Source organism: Ailuropoda melanoleuca, chromosome 8 (genome assembly GCF_002007445.2).
Source record: "Ailuropoda melanoleuca isolate Jingjing chromosome 8, ASM200744v2, whole genome shotgun sequence".
Lineage (NCBI taxonomy): Eukaryota > Metazoa > Chordata > Mammalia > Carnivora > Ursidae > Ailuropoda > Ailuropoda melanoleuca.
Window position 1 is genome coordinate 10,219,336 of NC_048225.1, and position 17,370 is coordinate 10,236,705.

The 17,370-nt window shown below is 39.5% G+C and overlaps 1 protein-coding gene across 1 annotated transcript in view; it reads left to right on the top strand.

The window, feature by feature from the left end:
* The window catches only part of HTR3B (5-hydroxytryptamine receptor 3B), a 34,822-nt gene that overhangs the window by 11,029 nt on the left and 6,423 nt on the right, over positions 1-17,370 (top strand). Inside the window, exons 3-6 of the mRNA XM_019809146.2 lie at positions 11,235-11,279; positions 11,607-11,716; positions 12,150-12,319; positions 12,838-12,995. Of these exons, the coding sequence (XP_019664705.1) occupies positions 11,235-11,279; positions 11,607-11,716; positions 12,150-12,319; positions 12,838-12,995 (483 nt within the window). The remainder of the gene's footprint in view (positions 1-11,234; positions 11,280-11,606; positions 11,717-12,149; positions 12,320-12,837; positions 12,996-17,370) is intronic.

Below are 17,370 nucleotides of genomic sequence, written 5' to 3' on the forward strand. Positions count from 1 at the left end.
CGCTCCCGGAGCTCCCTTCTCAGCCTGCTGTCTCAAGCGTGCGGGTCCGCGGTCTGTCCGCTCCCCCTTGCAGGTGGCTACCGCTTCCCGGCGCCCTGACACGGCGGCTCCCTCCCCCTTCTGTTTAGCTTCCGATATCTGTGCGCGGTTTCACGGCTCCCCGCTTCGTACCTCGATACTCAGCGCTGGAGATGTTCATTTGTAGAGATCCAGATGTATCTTCCTGCGTCTCAGGCTGATTCCATGGATATTCCTGCTGGTCTGGTACCTATCCAGCTCAACTCAGGGGACCGGCTGAAAAAGGGGTCCCCTACTCCTCCGCCATCTTAACCCCTTCTTCGAGATAGAGAATCTTAAGCAGGCTCTATGCTCAGCGCAGAGCCCAACACGGGGCTGAGTCTCGCAACCCTGAACTCATGACCCAAGCCAAAATTAGGAGTTGGACACTTAACCGACTGAGCCACTCAGGTGTCCCTGTTTATCCGTTCTTATGTTGATAGGCGTTTGGGTTGTTTCCAGTGTTGGAATATTATTAATAAAGCTGCTATGAACATTCCTATACAAATCTTTTTGTGTAAATGTTTTTATTTCTCTTGGGTAAAATCTAGAAGTGGACTAACTGGCTCAGACAGGTGTATCCTTATGGAGAAACTGCCAGACTGATTTTCAAAGTGGTTGTATATTTTACACTTCCACGAGTCAGCTGTGAGAGTTCCCATCACCCCACATTCTCATCAATATTTGGTGTTATCAGCCTTAATTTCAGCCATTCTGTTGAGGGTGTAATGGTATTTCATTGAGGTTTTACTTTAAATTTCTCTGATGGCTAGTGCCCAGGAATTCTTTTTCATGTGCTTATTGGCTACCTACATATCTTTCTTTGTGAAGTACCTTTTTAAGTCTTTTCTTTTTTTTTTTATTGGGTTGTTGGTCTTTTTATTATAGACTTATAGGCATTGTTTATATATTGTCATATTTATACATTGCAAATATTTATTACCAATCTCTGGCTTGTCTACTAATTCTCTTAATGGATCTTATGATGAACAGAGATTTTAAAATTTAATGAAGTCCATTGTATATCAATTTTTTTNGCGCCCCCATTGTATATCAATTCTTTAGTTGTGGTTAGTGTTTTCTGGATACTAAGACACCTTTGATACTCCCAAGTTCACAGAAGTATTTTCCTGTATTTTCTGTCAGAAGATTTATAGTATATAGCTTCCTAGATTTAGTCCTAAGATCTACTAGGAATTAATCTTTATGATGTTGTGAGGTATGGGTCAAAGTTTTTGTTGTTTTTGTGTTTTGTTTTGGTTTGGTTTGGTTTTTTGCATTCAGACAGGAGTTGAAAAGTCTTTCCTTTCATCCTTGAATTGCTTGGTGCCTTGGTTGAAAATTAAGTCGACTGATAATTGTTGGGCTATTTCTCTTGAAATCAGCCAGTGTAAGTCCTTTGCATTTCTACATAAATTTTATAATCGGCTTGTCAGTTTCTATTTTTTAAAAAAACTGCTGGGAGTTTGTTTAGAATGGTATGGGATCTGCAGAGTAATTTAGGGGAGAATTGACATCTTAATAATATTGAATATTCCAGTTCTTGAATACGTTATGTCTCTCCACTTATTTAGGTCTTCAGCAGTGTTTTATAATTTTCAATATAGAAGCTTTATGCACATTTCTATTAAATGTATCCCAAAGTATTTTTGATGCTGCTATAAATATTACTTGAAATTTTTTATTTTCTACTTATTATTATAGAGAAATATTAATTTTGCATGTTTACTTTGTGTACTGTGGTCTTGCTAAATTCACTTCTTAATTTTAGCAGTTTTTTTGTAGATGAATATTGTCTATATATATAATCATGTCACCTGCAGATAGTTTTACTTCTTCCTTTCTAATCTATTTATACTCTTTATTTTTTCATTGTCATGTTGTATTGCCTAAGACTCCTTCTACAATTTAACAGAAATAGTGAGAGCAGACATACTTGTTTATTTCCATTCTTAGGGGAAAATTTTTCACCCTTAGGTATGATGTTAGCTGTAGCTTTTTTATCAATGTTCTTTATCAGGTTGAGGAAGTTCCTTCCTATTTCTTGTACATTAAGAGTTTTGTTTTTTTAAATCATGAATGTATATTGAATTACATCTAATGTTTTTTCTCCATCTATTTGGATGATCAGATAATTTTTCTTTTTTATGTAGTTAATAGGGTAAATTATTTTGATTGATTTTCAAATTTTAAAACGTTCTTGCATTCCTAGGATAAACCCCATTTAATCTTAATATACAATCCTTTTTATATATTTCTTTATTTAAATACCTACTTAATATAGATTGCATCCATGTTAATGAAGAGTATTGGGCAATAGCTTTTATTTCTTGTAATGTACATGTCTCATTTTGGTATCAGGATTATGTTGGCCTTAAAAAACTGTTAAAATGTCTTCCCTCTTCAGTTTCCTGAAGGAGTTGTGTAATATGGATATTTTTCTTTCTTAATATTTGATAGAATTCACCAGTAAAGCCATCAAGGATTGGAGTTTTCTGGGTGAGAAGATACTCAAATGTGAATTCAATTTCATTAACATGTATAAGGATGTTCAAATTTTCTATTTCTTCTTGTGTTGCTTTTAATAATTTGTGTTTTTCAAGAAATTTATCTATTCATCTAAGTTGTCAAATTTGTTTGTTTATAATATTGCCTTTTTCATCCTCATGTGGGTAAATTGTGTTTTCTCTTATTTTCCCTTGACCAATACTGTGAAAGTTTTATCAATTTTACTTATTTTTTTCAAAGAACCAAATACTCATTTTGAATTTTATCTGTTGTTTATTTCACTGGTATCTGCTTTTATCTTTATTTATTTCTTTTAATTTGTTTTTCTTTACCTACTTTCTTAAAGTAAAAGCTAAGATCACTGATTTTAAACCTTTTTCTTTCTAATTTCAGCATTTATACTGTAAATTTCCCTCTAAGCACTGCTTTAACTGTATTCTACAAAATTTTGAAGCATTTAAAATTGAGACATAAATTACATCAAATGAAACATCTTTTTAAAGCTTCCCCCTATCCCCAATACTTGGCCACCAGTGATCTTATCTTTCTCACTATAGTTTTATATGGTTTTCGAGAAAGGCATATAAATAGAATCCTATGGTATTTTATCCTGTTTTGGCTTCTTGCGTGTAGTAAAATGCTTCAGATATCACGCATGTTTTGCTCTAGAGTCAGTAGCATTCCATTGTGCAGGTGTGTGTACTGCAATTGGTTTATCTGTTTACCAGGTGTTGGACATGTGGGTTATTTCCAGTGTGGTGAAATCATGAGTAAAGCCACTATACACAATTGCATATGTTTTCACTTCTCTTGGATAAATACTTAGATGTGGGATTGCTGAGTTGTAAGCCTGTGTTTAACTTTATAAGATACTGCCAAACTGTTTCCTATAGTGGTTGTGTCATTTTGCATTCCACTGCAATGCATGAGAGTTTCAGTTCCTCCACATGATTGTCAGCACTTGATATTGTCAGTCTTTCTAAATTTTAACCATTCTGGTAGATTTGTGGTGATAGCGCACTGTAGTTTTTAACTTTCGTTTCACCAAAGACTGATGACTTTGGCTATCTTTTTGTGTGGTAATTTGCCAATTGATGTCTTTTTTGGTAAAGTGCTCAAATCTTTTACCCATTTTAAAAACAGTGTTGTTTATTATCTTATTGAGTTGCAGGAGTTCTTTATATATTTTGGATCTATTTCTGGGCTCTATTCTATCCAATTAATCAATGTTTCTCCTGACACCAGCACACTGTCTCAATTATTGCAACATTACAGAAGTCTTGAAATTAGAGTATGTCTTCCAACCTTATTCTTCTGTTTCAAAATCATTTTGACCCTTCTAGGTCCTTTGCATTTCCATATAAACTTTAGAATCAATTTCTATTTTAAAAAAGTGCTGGAATTTTTATCGCGATTACATTGAATCTATAGATCAATTTGAGGAGAATCAACATTTCAATAATAGTCTTGCAATCCATGAGCACATTTTATCTATCCATTTATTTAGTTCTTTAATTTCTCCGAGTAATATTTTGTAGTTGTCAGTGTTTTACACATATTTGGTTAAATGTATCCCTAAGTATTTCACATTTTTGGTACTATTATAAATGGTATTTTAAATGAATCTGTTTGCGGCTAGCATACAAAAATACAGTTGATTTGTATGTACTGACCTTGGATCCTGTGACCTTACCATCTCTTATTAGTTTTATAGGACTTTTTGTAGATTCTTTCAGATGTTCTATGCAGAAGATCATGTTGTCTGTGAATAAAGACAGTTTGCTTCTTTATCTCTATTCTTTATACCTGTATTTCCTTTTATTATCTGTTGCACTGGCTTGAACCTCCAGTACAATGTTAAATAGAAGGGTGTACTATTCCATAAATATAAATTTGACAAATGTGTTTGATAGTATAATTAAAATCTTCTCTAACTTTTAAAATTTTTGTTGTTCTATTAATTTCATAGTGAGGAGTGTTAAAATCCCCAACTATAACTGTGCTTTGTCTATTTCTCTGCTCTGTTATTAGGTGAGTATACATTTAGAATTACATGTCTTCTTGAAACAGATCCTTTTATCATTATGAAATACCCCTCTTCGTGTCTGGTAATATCCTTTTCTTAAAGTTCTTCTCTTGCTTCTTGCATGGTGTATGTTTTGCCATCCTTTTATTTTCAGTCTTTCTGTGCGACATTGTATTCAAGGTCATTTCCTGGAGGCAGCATGTAGTTGGGTCTTGCTTTTTTTTAACTTTTATTTTGAAATAATTATAAATTTACAGGAATTTGCAAATAAATTGACAGGGAAGTTCTGTGCACCCTTTACCCAGTGTCTGAGATGTTAATCTTAGGCAAATATAGTATAGTTCCAGTACTAGAACATTGACATTGGTTAAATCCACAGAACTTATTCAGATTTCTCCAGTTTTACATATATTTGTGTGTGTGTGTGTGTGTGTGTGTGTGTGTGTGTGTATGTAACTTTATCACATCTGTAGCTTTGTTACCATTGCTACCACACATCAAGCTACAAAGTCATCACCACAGGGCTGCCTGGTTCTGCCCTTTTATAGCCAAACCCATGTTCCTTCCACCTATCCCTAACTACTGGCAACCAATAAATCTCTCCTCCATCTTTGTAATTGTGTTATTTTGAGAATGTTCTATACATGCAAGCATACAGTATGTAACCTTTGAGAAGGTTTTTTCATTCAGTATAATTCCTTTCAGGTTTACCCACGTTGTGCATATCACCCATGTTTTTATTGCTGAGTAGTATTCCGGGGCATTGCTTCTTTTAACCTATTGATTTATGCATTTTAATTGAAGCATCTCGTCCATTTACTAAAACCATCTTGCTATTTGTTTTCCAGTTATCCCATCTTTGTTGTTGTTGTTGTCGTTCTCCTTCTTTTCCTTTTATCCTGCCTTACTTTAAATAAATTAAACCTTTTTTTAAGATATTTTACTTCAGTTCTTCTGTTGGCTTTTTAGGTTCTTTCTGTATCATTTTTTAGATGTTGTTTTAGGGATTTCCATATCCATCATTCACTTAATACAGTGTACTTAGAATTAATGTTATTATCCTTCACATAAACTGTACAAATCTTACAACAGTAAAATTCCATTTCCCTGCTCCACTGTCCTTTGTACGACTGTTGTCTTCAATTTTACATTTACATACATAATGTACCCCATGATATATTATTATTTTAATTTATTTTGTTAAAATAACTTAATAATTTCTCTTTATTTAAATGGAGATATTTTTCTATGTAATATCCTAATGCTGTGCAGTGAATCATAGACTCTGGTTTTTTGACTGAGAATTAGGCATTGTAACTGATTAAAAAATAATTTGAAACTAAAAGTATAATTGATATAACAGGGTTTAAATTATTATTATTTTTTGTCTGATGCAAGTTATTTTAAAGACTTATTTATTCATTTGAGAGAGAGAGAGCGCCGAGCTTGTGTTTGCAAACAGGGGGAGGGGCCGGAAGAGAAGATGAGAGAGAATCCTCAAGTAGACTGCCTGCTGAGCACGGAGCCTGACATAGGGCTCCACCCCCAGATCATGACCTGAGGCGAAATCAAGAGCCAGTGGCTAAACCAACTGAGCCACCCAGGCGCCCCACAAATTATTTTAACATCACTTTCCTCCAGCTCAGATAAATCCCTAATCATTTTCTTTTCTAAACAGGAACATTTAAATGATACACAAAAAAATCTCAGTTTTCGCGGAAGTACTAGATCTAAGATCCTAGAAAATATTTAATTAAATGCCAGGAAATATCCACCCCTACTCCAAAGGCCTGGTCTTACATAAAGCTTCAACAGAAAACTCCCTTAAATTTCCTCTGTAATTGGATATTGAACTAAAAATTTTGAGAGTTAATTTCCTGGGGCAATATCTTCACATACTTAGGGAATATTAGTCCTTGCTAGTTGTCAGTGGGTTATCATGACTGCATTGTTTATCAGACATTGTACAATGGGAATAGCATGATTTGGATAAAGACACATGATATGAGCCACATCATGCAAAACCTCAGGACACCCGTATAATCACCTTTGAGTAAGGGAATCACACTGCCTTCAGGCCTATCTTCATCCTCCCTCATTGTACTTCATATTGATTAAGATAAAGTAGAATTGCTCAGGCTTTCCTTTAGAGGATTATTTGGAGATAAATATAGAAAAGGAGTAAAGTTTCTATGTTAATATTTTTCCCTTTGAGCAACTATATCAAATGGAAATTTTTTATCTGTTTCTTTCTATCCTGATAAAAGAAAATAAAATCAGATTCCTAATGGTAGTTAAGGAGAACACCATTGTTTTTTCAAAGACATGTTTTTTTCACTGGCGTGGAATATACTAATTTTTTACTAGAATACGTTAGACAGTAATACCGTCATATTGGATTTGGGAGACTTTCCTTCAGAAATCTGGAAAAACCTCCAATTCCATCCCTCTAGTTTTATCCCTGTCTACTTCCTTAGCCTTATCCCCTCAATACTACAATGAAACCAACCCCTCTTTGTCTCCTGCCTGTATGCTGTTTCCTCCACTGAATGTCTGTCTTCATTCTCTGTCTGCAAGTATTACAGTCCTTCAACTCTCAGCTCCCGAAAGAGATTTCCCTCAAATCTGCAAGCTGACAGCAATGTCTCCTTCCTTTAAATCCACTGACGTCTATATATTTCTTAACACACAGAGTTGTTTGTTAAAATGTCACATACCCTAATTTATTAATAAGCTGCTTGAGGGAAGGGCTTGCTTACTCATGTTCATATTTCCCACAATATGCAGCGCAGCGTATCCTCAAAGATACTGCCTAGATGTCTGTCAAGCAATTAGTTGATTAAGATAGTCTGATATGCTTTGCAAACGTCTCTAGTACATTCAGCAGGGCTAAGCCTAAAGTTCATTGTGGAGGCAGGGCCAGCTTTGAAGGACTTGATGAAATCGGGCACAGAATCGGACAAGGACACCCCCCCGCATGAATAGATAACTTGTTGGGTGCATCTGCCAGCTGCTGAGCTGTTGGCAACTTTTGTCTGGAGTGAGGAGCTTTCGGCCCAGCTTCCACCACAGCACCTTGCTTCCATTATAATGGTTTGCCTCCTGTTTTGTTTATATGAAAGACTACAGTCTTGTCTTAGAATTTCTGGGTATTATGAGTACCTTGGGGAAATCTGATTATAGAGATAGTCTACTCAACAGTGAAGAGTTTCAATTTGTTTCTATTGAGTTTTGTCAATTCCGAATCCCAGATACCTTTGTATTCCAGTCCATTGACTAGAGCCTCCCAGCCAGACGTTGAGGCATCTGTTTCTATAGTCTTCGGAACTGGGAAAGATAAATAAGAATGTGTGGGAATTATCTGTATATTTGCTAACCACCAATTTAGATCTAAATAGACTCCCTCTGTTAGGAAGACTAATGAATTCCAATTCTGTGAAATATCCTTTGCTTTTAACAAGCAAGATGGAAGGTATCTAAAGAAAAAAGAGAGAGAGAGAGAGAGATACACAGAGGGAAAAGCTGTGAATAATGCCACCAGAGAACCAATTATGTTCACCAGCTGGCATTGAGAAACTTGTTTCCTTTGACAAAAAAAAAAAAAAAGGATTTCAGTTTTAGCCTCAAACTCCTTTTTGACATTGTGTTCTTTAGGGCTGAATGACAAATGCTCCCAGACACCCCCTAATATATTAGGAAAAAAATTCTTAACACTTGTTACATGTAACATGACAAAGCAATGGGTGGGAAGAGAGAAATGAGCTAAGGCATCAACATGGCAGTTAATAAGAAACAACTGGGTAAAATAATAGCCGCCCCAGCCACATGACTGAGTCAGTGATGTATTCACGACTTGGCGTGACAGAGATGAAAAAAAACCAAAACTGATCAGGACATTTCATAGATGTAAAAGTATATTTGTTGTGATAGAATAGTTAAAAGCTGTATTTTCCAGTAATACAAACTGCATTTTGAACCTGCCCCCCCATTTGTGGGGAGCCCTCACTGATGGCAGCTAAGCCTAGAACCGAGCCCTTTGTGCTTTAGTTGGGGAGACAGACACCACATCTTACAGTGTCAGTAAATCAAAGCTCAGCTCCACTCATGACAGTTCAGAGGAAGCAAATCAAATCTAGCTAAATAATGCTGATTTTGAAAACATTATCTATTTCAGAATCTCTCAGCTGGTAAAACTTGGAAGGAAGTGGTGTCACCTCAAGGTTCATTCATGTTGTAGCATGTGTCAGAATTTCTTTCCCTTTTAAGGCCGAATAATATTATGTTGTATGTAGAGACCACATTTTGCTTATGTATTCATCTTTGATAGACACTTGGGTTGCTTCCATTCCTTGGCTATTGTGAATAATGGTGCTGTGAACATGGGTGTACAAATAACTGAGTCTCTGCTTTCAGTTCTTTTGGATTTATACCAAAGAATGGAATTGCTAGACCATATGGTAATTCTATTTTTAATTTTTTAGGAACTGCCACTGTTTTCCATAGCAGCTGTACCATTTTATATTCCCACCAATAGTGCACAAGGATTTCAATTTCTTTACATCTTCACCAACACTTATTTTCTGTTTTTGTTTGATTTTGTTTTGTTTTGTTTTAGTAGCCATCTTAATGAGAGTGAAGCAGAATTTCACTGTGATTTTGATTTGCATTTCTCTAATGATTAGTGATTGTATTAGCCAGCTTGGGCTGCCATAACAAATACCACAGCCTCTATTTCTCACAGTTCCAGAGGCTGGGAAGTCCAAGATCAAAGTGTTAGCCAATTAGATTCCTGGTGAAAGCCCTCTTCCTGACATGGAAATGGCTGCCTTCTTCCTGTATGCCCACATGGAGGAGAGAGATCATTCTCTCTTCTTCTCCTCCTCCTCCTTCTTCTTTGAGTTTATTTATTTATCTGACAGAGAGAGACATAGCGAGAGAGGAAACACAAGCAGGGGTAGGAGCAGAGGGAAAGGGAGAAGCAGGCTTCCTGATGAGCGGGGAGCCCAAGGCAGGGCTCGATCCCAGGACTCTGAGATCATGACCTGAGCTGAAGGCAGTTGCTTAACGACTGAGCCTCCCAGGGCCCCTCTCTTTTCTTCTAAGGCCACCGATCCTAGTGGATGGTGCCCTCATTTAACCTTAGTTACCCCTTCAGTCCTGTGTTCAAATTTAGTCATATCTGAATTTTGAAAGGACATAATTTGGTCCACAGCAGTGATGTTGAGCATCTTTTCATGTGTGTATTATCCATTTGTATATCCGCTTTGGAGAAATATCCATTTTGAAATAAGGTCATTGTTTTGTTTTAATTTGTAGAAATTCTTTATATATTCTGGATATTAACTCCCTTTTGATGAAGTCCCATTTACTTTTTCTTTGGATGCAGGTGATTATGGTGTCATATCTAAGAGACAACTGCCTAATTCAAAGTCATGAAGATCTACTCCTTTGTTTTCTTTCTTTAAAGAAAAAAGATTTATTTATTTATTTGAAACAGAGAGTGTGTGTGTACACTCGAGTGGGGGGAGGGGCAGAGGGAGAGGGGGAGAAACTCAATCCCCACTGAGAGCCTGACACGGGTTTCTGTCCCAGGACCCCAAGATCATGACCTAAGCCGAAACCGAGAGTCAGCTGCCCAACTGACTGAGCCACCCAGGCACCCCTCCTATGTTTTCTTCTAAGAGTTCTACAGTTTTAGCTCTTACATTTAGGTTTATGGTCCATTTTGGTTAATGAATTAATGTTTGTACGCAGTGTGAGATATTTTAATTCCTAAGAACATAGTAGTTTTAGAATGCTCTTTACCAGAGTAGATATGAAAAAATTAGTAAGGAGGGGTTCTTTTTTTGTTTGTTATGCTTAGGGGTCTTTTCAAAAAATTACTCATTGCAGGCATGGGGAAATCACATCTATTTATATCATCAAAAATATGCTTAATTTACATTAAGCTCATTCAGTCTGTTTGATAACCAGAGAAATCCAAACATAAGGTAACTTAACAGGAATGGCTGCCAAGAGCAGTTGAGATAACGCTCATTGAAATATTATGAATAATATCTTGATTACAAATAAAAGCTTGGTCTCATCTTTTAAGCCCAGAATTGGCTAAGGCTACATGTCATTTTTTAGTTTGATTAATGGCAGAGTAACTAATTAGGGTAGGAAAGGGATTAGCAAATCATTCAAGATGTCAGGTGTAGGGGCACCTGGGTGGCTCAGTCATTAAGCGTCTGCCTTCGGCTCAGGCCATGATCCCGGGGTCCTGGGATCAAGCCCCGCATCAGGTTTCCCGCTCAGTAGGGAGCCTGCTTCTCCCTCCCCCATTCCCCCTGCTTGTGTTCCCTCTCTCACTGTCTCTCTCTATCAAATAAATAAATAAAATCTTTTTAAAAAATAGTTTGAAAGATGTCAGGTGTAGTCTTAGTGCCAATTTGTCATAGATACTATAGTAAACTTCATAGTGACAGGCGTGTGTAATAAATAGGAACCAAGAATACTCAGACTTGAAGAGTCAAGGCAATGCTTTTAAAATCAGCATTTTTTAGTTAGATTTTATTTTTTCTCTGAATTATCAGAGTGTTGAATTGGACTTTGATTTATTGACATTCTAAGATTTGGTACAGATTTTCTTTTTGTTTTGCAGGACGCACAGAACCAAAAATTAAAGACAAGTATATGGTACCATGAGGTAAATGATGTTTCCTTCTGTGCATGCTAGACTCTTGATCTTAACCTGTTGCAAAATATAATTATTCTAAGGAATAGACATTTTCTTTGCATTTGCAATTTAGTTTCTTAGATCTGCAGCAGACCTAACTTATTAGAATCTGTGTAAGATATACGGCCGTGGTTTCTGGTTGGGGGACCATCTTTAGAAACTGGAAGGAAAGTTCTGTCGCTTAACAGTGCCAACAAGCAGATCAGTTGGTTTATTCATCCAAATCCCTCTTCAGTTCTTTGGTGAGATTGACATTGCCCCCTTTTGATAAATCTCTTTTCTGGCTACTCCTAACAGGTTTGGGATGATGAATTTTTATCCTGGAACCCCAGCATGTTTGATGAGATTAGGGAGATCTCTCTACCTCTAAGTGACATCTGGGCCCCTGACATCATCATTAATGAGTTGTAAGTGTGCTGGGGTATATTTCCATGGGATTTAAAACTGCTTGGACTATTCAGGCCAGTTGCTCTTACTTTTAGTCATTGCTGCTATTTTTTGTTTCTCAACTTGAGGGAGGATCACAGTGTTGGGAATATTCAAGTTATAAGTACCATGATTCGACATCATTTAAGATACAGATTTGATTACAAATGCTTGAGGTTACTCGTGGATTATGTCTGTGTTTCAAGAGTAGCAATTGAATTAACTTTTAAGACTGTGATTACTGAGTCCATCTTTGCCAGGGTGAATTTTGCTGTGAGAAATGTGATTCTGTATTTGCACTTCTAGGCGAGTCCTGGGTGTCATGGTCACTACCATCTCATAATCAGTTCTGTTTGTGGATTGAAATGATGAAGGCCCTCTCTGTAACAGTGAGGTCTCTTGTGTTTCACGTAGTGTGGACATTGAGGGATCACCCGACCTTCCGTATGTCTATGTGAACTCATCTGGGACCATTAAGAACTCTAAGCCTATCCAGGTGGTCTCTGCATGTGCTTTAGAGACCTACGCATTTCCATTTGACACCCACAACTGCAGCCTGACCTTCAGTAGCGTGCTGCATACAGGTAAATGGCAAGAGGCACAGTCTGCTAGCAGGAGACACACTGCTGGCTTGGCACACATAGGTGAGATTCTGTTGTGCCATCCGTGAGGTGTACTTTATTCTTGCACGTAATTAACTCTTTACAAATCTAAATCTCTTCTTATAGTTATTTGGCTTCTGTTGTAATTCAGACTAAGTACAGTGTTGTGCCCAGCTCATTGCTGCTGCTGGTTTGGAAATACAGTATTCGACCGCTGCTGCCACTGAGAGGGTTATAGAAGCCATGGGACCAAGGCCAGCATTCTATGGATAACGGAATCCAAACTGTAAATTCACAGCTGGGTTTTGGTTTTGTTTTGCTGCTAGAAATATTTTATTCTACATCTCTATCCCTAATTCAAAATGGTCATATTGAACCCTATCTCAGTGAGATTGTACATGTAGGGGCAGGAGTAAAGGGAAGAATTTGAATTGGGAGCTGGAAAAGTGGGTTGTTATCAAGGCCTCTCTGGGGAAGTCACTTGTTTCTGTTGTTTTCAGTGCAAGATGTTGACCTGGCCTTCCTGAGGAGCAAAGAAAACACGAAGCATGACAAGAAGGAATTTTTGAACGACAGTGAGTGGGAGCTTCTTTCTGTGTCCCCAACGTACAACATCCTGCAGAGCAGCGCTGGAGACTTTGCCCAGATTCGGTTTAATGTAGGTCCTTCTCCTCCCTGTCCCTGCTGCCCACTTCTCTGCAGTCTTAGGCCTTCTGTGTTGGGCTGAGGAGTCTCTGGTCTGTGGCATATTCTCACTCGTTATCATCCGAGAACATGCGACTCCAGTGGCTCTGGGCATCCCCTTGCATGATGGCATTTCACAGGCCAGAGATTCAGTCACAGATCCTGGACTCCTGCTGTCGATATCCCATATGTGGGTATAAAAAGAACGGTTTTCAGGCACCTGAACCATCCATCATAGCAGACATCCTCGCGCCTTCTGGTGAGGTGATACTAATCCTCATTCCTAATTGCTACGCAGGGGGACCGAAAGAAAACCCCCATACATAACAACAAATTGAGAGAAGAGTGTCTCTTCAACATTATTGTCCTGTTTTTAACTGAGTCAATTATTAATTCCAGATACAAATGTATAAAATTATCATTATTAACTTGACTATCTTGAGCAAGTAGCTAATGAATCACCGGCAGGATCCTCGGAGCCCGCTGTTGGTTTCTGGATCAAAGAGAACAATTGGTCTAAAACGACTCAGTGAGAACCCAGACTTCTCCGATGCACCACAGGGATGCTCTTGGCTGCACTGGCAGGGGGAAATTTGTTCCACAGGAGCTTGGGAGGAGGGTGCAGGACAGTGAAGCCTGCTGGTTTACACTCCAGAGGCAGCCATTCTCCCTTTCCTGGCCCTTCTGGCAAATTGTCCTGATAAATGGTTTTCAGCAAGTTCATGCAACTGGTAGACCCATGATTCGTATTCATTTCTGCTTTTCTGCACCAAGTCAGCTGCTGGTGGTGGTAGTTGGGTGGGGAGGAGTACTTCATGCCAGATAATGTTTCTGTTTGAAAAATAGAGACTACAGACAGGTCAGGATTATACACAAGATGAATTCTCCTGGAAACAACCCTTTTCAATAAGAAGGAAAATTCAGACTAGACTAGGTACTATGGTTATGCTGCATAATTATATGCTAAGAGAGGGTGGTACTGAAGTAAGCTATTATTGAGGCCACAGACACCCCTCCATTGTTAATAGGTGTTCTACATAGCTTTCTAGCAAAGCTCTGGTTAAATCAGGGGCTCCTAGAAATAGCTGTGGTTTGAACCTGACTCATGTCTTACTAACCAATCACAAGTCATACCTTCCTAGTGGTAGGGTTTGGGTGTTTCCCTGTTCTGCTCGGTTTTTAGCAAAGCTAGCATTGTGGCTTGTTTGTCCACCTTTTTTTAAGCAAGAGAAAAGGAGGGGAAGAAAAGAAAGCTTTTTTAATTTCAACGAGTTTCTTGGCTAAGAGTAAACACCTCATTAATTTTAAAGATATCAGCCCACAAACATTATTAATGCAGCCCGAATAATGGAGAGCATTAAAGGGAAATGTGAGGGAGTAGCACGTGCAAGGTGGAACATAGTCACCTACCAAGCACTCCGGAGAACGCTGCACACACCATTACCTACGCTGCACGTAGGAGACAAACAAAGGCAAGAGACAGGGCAGATAAACAGGAGTGCGCGCGCACACACGCACACTTTCCATAAAGCAGCCATTATTTGTGGTTACATGTCACCCTTTACCCTGAATATTAATTGGTCTCAATAGTGGCAAAAGGTTTTCTATGTAGTAGCTCCATTTTAAATATGATGAACAGAGACGTAAAAGATCATTTAAGGAAAGGAGAAGCTTCCCTGCATCTCAGGAGCAATGATCCCACTCCTCTGCTCTGTTCACTCCCGTGCTTCATCTCCATTTACAGCGTGTACATGGAGGCAGGCTAGAGGTGGGCATCGATAGGATTTCATGCTTTTGGAGTTTTTCCCTGGGTCCCTTTGCCCTGGGGGCTGAAGTGGGTTATCTGGCAGGGCTGGCTTCCACCCTGGCCCTCTGGAACAAGGAGGGAGAGAACCTTGAGTAGAGTCACAGATCGTGTTTCCTAGGGCAGGGAGCCAGACTCGGCAGTGGCTCCACAGCTCTGAACAGACTTAAAATAGATTCAGTGACTATCCCAGTCCTCTGTCTCCCTCAACCTGTCTCAGCCTCCGTGCCTCCCCACGCCTGCTATGTGTACCGTCGCTAGGCTTATGTTCTCGTACAGTCATCCTACTCTTAAGTTAGGAACTGAGGTGTCCCGGTGTCCTTCAGTAGCCCTTGGGCAATGATGTGAAATTCAGAGCCCGGGTCCATGCCAATATTGGGTCTGCTAGGGTCCTGACAGCAAAGGGCCATCTCCATCTTTATCTAATCATGTGCTGTAGCCCTGTCCAGGCTGCCCAGCAGGGGGTCGGAGACAAGTCGGGGCAGGCAGGAGGAAAAATGATCTATTCTAAACATGTTGTCACTCTGGGCCTATTGTACACTGCTGCGGTTGATGCTAAATCAAACGCTCAGAATGCCTTGTTGGTTCCGGTGAATGGGCAATCATAGCTGCCGGCTCCAGGACACGTACTGTTTATCAGAGATCACTGCTCACACTTTGGAGTCAGGCTGCATTCCACAGGGGGCCCGGAGCACAGGCACTTCTGCCTACAGGGATGCCTGTGTGCAGCCTGGCTCCCGATCCAGCAGCCTTAGGAGGGGAGGTTACCCCCAATACGTTATCGGAGGTGCTGGTTCCCAGAATCAGCAGGGTGAGCATTTCATTTCTGTATGGCAGCTTTTTGTTTTTTGTTTTAAGAATGAGGGTTTAAGTGGGAGGAGGTAGGAATAAAACGTGAGAATTCATTTTGGAGGAAGAGGGTGGACAGCTGTGGGAACTAAAGTGAGCCCAATACTCAGATATCCTCACACTGAGTGAAATATCCATGCAGGCAGGAGGTGGGGGGCCATCCAGCGGACTCCTAGCAAAATGCAGTGGGGCATTTGAGAAAGAAAGGTGCCTCATCTATCCTCTTTCTCTGACATAGTTTTTCTTTCTAGATTAGAGTAGTTTTGTTGGGAAATCCATTGAATACAGCTTGTAAACTTGATAGAAGATCTTTGTGAGCTCCACCAGATAGCAAGAGAGAGAGAAGAAAGAGAATTTAGAGTCCTAGAAATCTTTCCAGGGTCACTCAAGTATCCCTGAAATCATGGACTTTCTGCTCATCCAGCCTGACCCATGGTCCAGATCCAAGAAACTCTCACTCCTGTGTAAGAAGCTTACTTAGATGGCAGCAACTTTCCTGTTCTTTCTGAATTGGGAATGTTGGGAGGGGCTTGGGAGAGGAGGAAGATGGGCTTCTGTATGAAGCGTGAGTCTGGGCGTCAAAAATTCCAACTATGTCATAAAGACGGTCATGCAAAATTGAGTACTGGTGGGGTCTACCATCAAGGAAGCAATTAGAGGCTAACCTTGGGGCCTATTCCATCTCCAAGGAGCTCTCCACACACACATTCTGAATTAGATTGATCTCTTTCATTAACATCAATAGGCTCCAAATACCTTTGTGTACTTATTATTACCTGGCTTTAATGGATAATGAAATTGTGGCATAATATTGCTAACACCTGAAGGGTGTCTAATGGAGAACACGGACTGAAACTAAAGTGCTTTTTCTTCCCTTTCTGTGGAATTTAAAGGCACCAGCTCCTTTAGTCCATTAGAAATGATGGGCTCTAGATAGGGGCAGTTCCACAGAGAGTGGTGTCTCGCTGAGCTGGTGACATACCTTCCTCCCCCGCATCAGCAGTCAGTTACTGTCTCTGGCATGACCTGCCGAGAGGTGGCCCTCAGAGGACTGACCTCACTAGGATAGCCCCAGTTTGTGCTAACTCCAAACTCCCACCTAATTGGAACTAAAAATAGCATTACTCATAGACTCCAGTACAACTCAGCGAACATCTTTTGAGCTCTTATCATGTGCCAGTCTCAGTGGCCCCACTGAGGACACCAGCAGGAGTAAAACAGGGCTCTTGGTGTCCATCATGGGCTGCAAACAGGGCCCAGGGTGACTTTGTAACAATAACCCCAAAACTGGGCATTTACTCGACACCAGGCACCATTTAAAGAGTTTGTACGTGTAATCCTCACATAACTATTCAATTGGTGTTCTAAGTACAAATCCTACAAGTAGATGAATTGGGGGTATGGAGAAGTTAATTTGCTCAAGCCTAAGTAACTCGCCCAAGGGGACAGGGCGACTCCAGAAACTATGTGCTATGTGCTAATCCTCTATGTAGCTCACAACTGCTGCACAACATAACGCAGTGTATTCCAGTGCATTCTCTGGCATTTATCCACTGTGTGTCACTGGGCAAGTCACCAGTATTTGTTTCCTAGAGCTTCCATAACGAAGGACCACAAACTGGTGGCTTAAAACAACAGGAATAAATTTATTCTCTCACAGTCCTGGAGGCTAGAAATCAGGGTGTCAGCATGATTC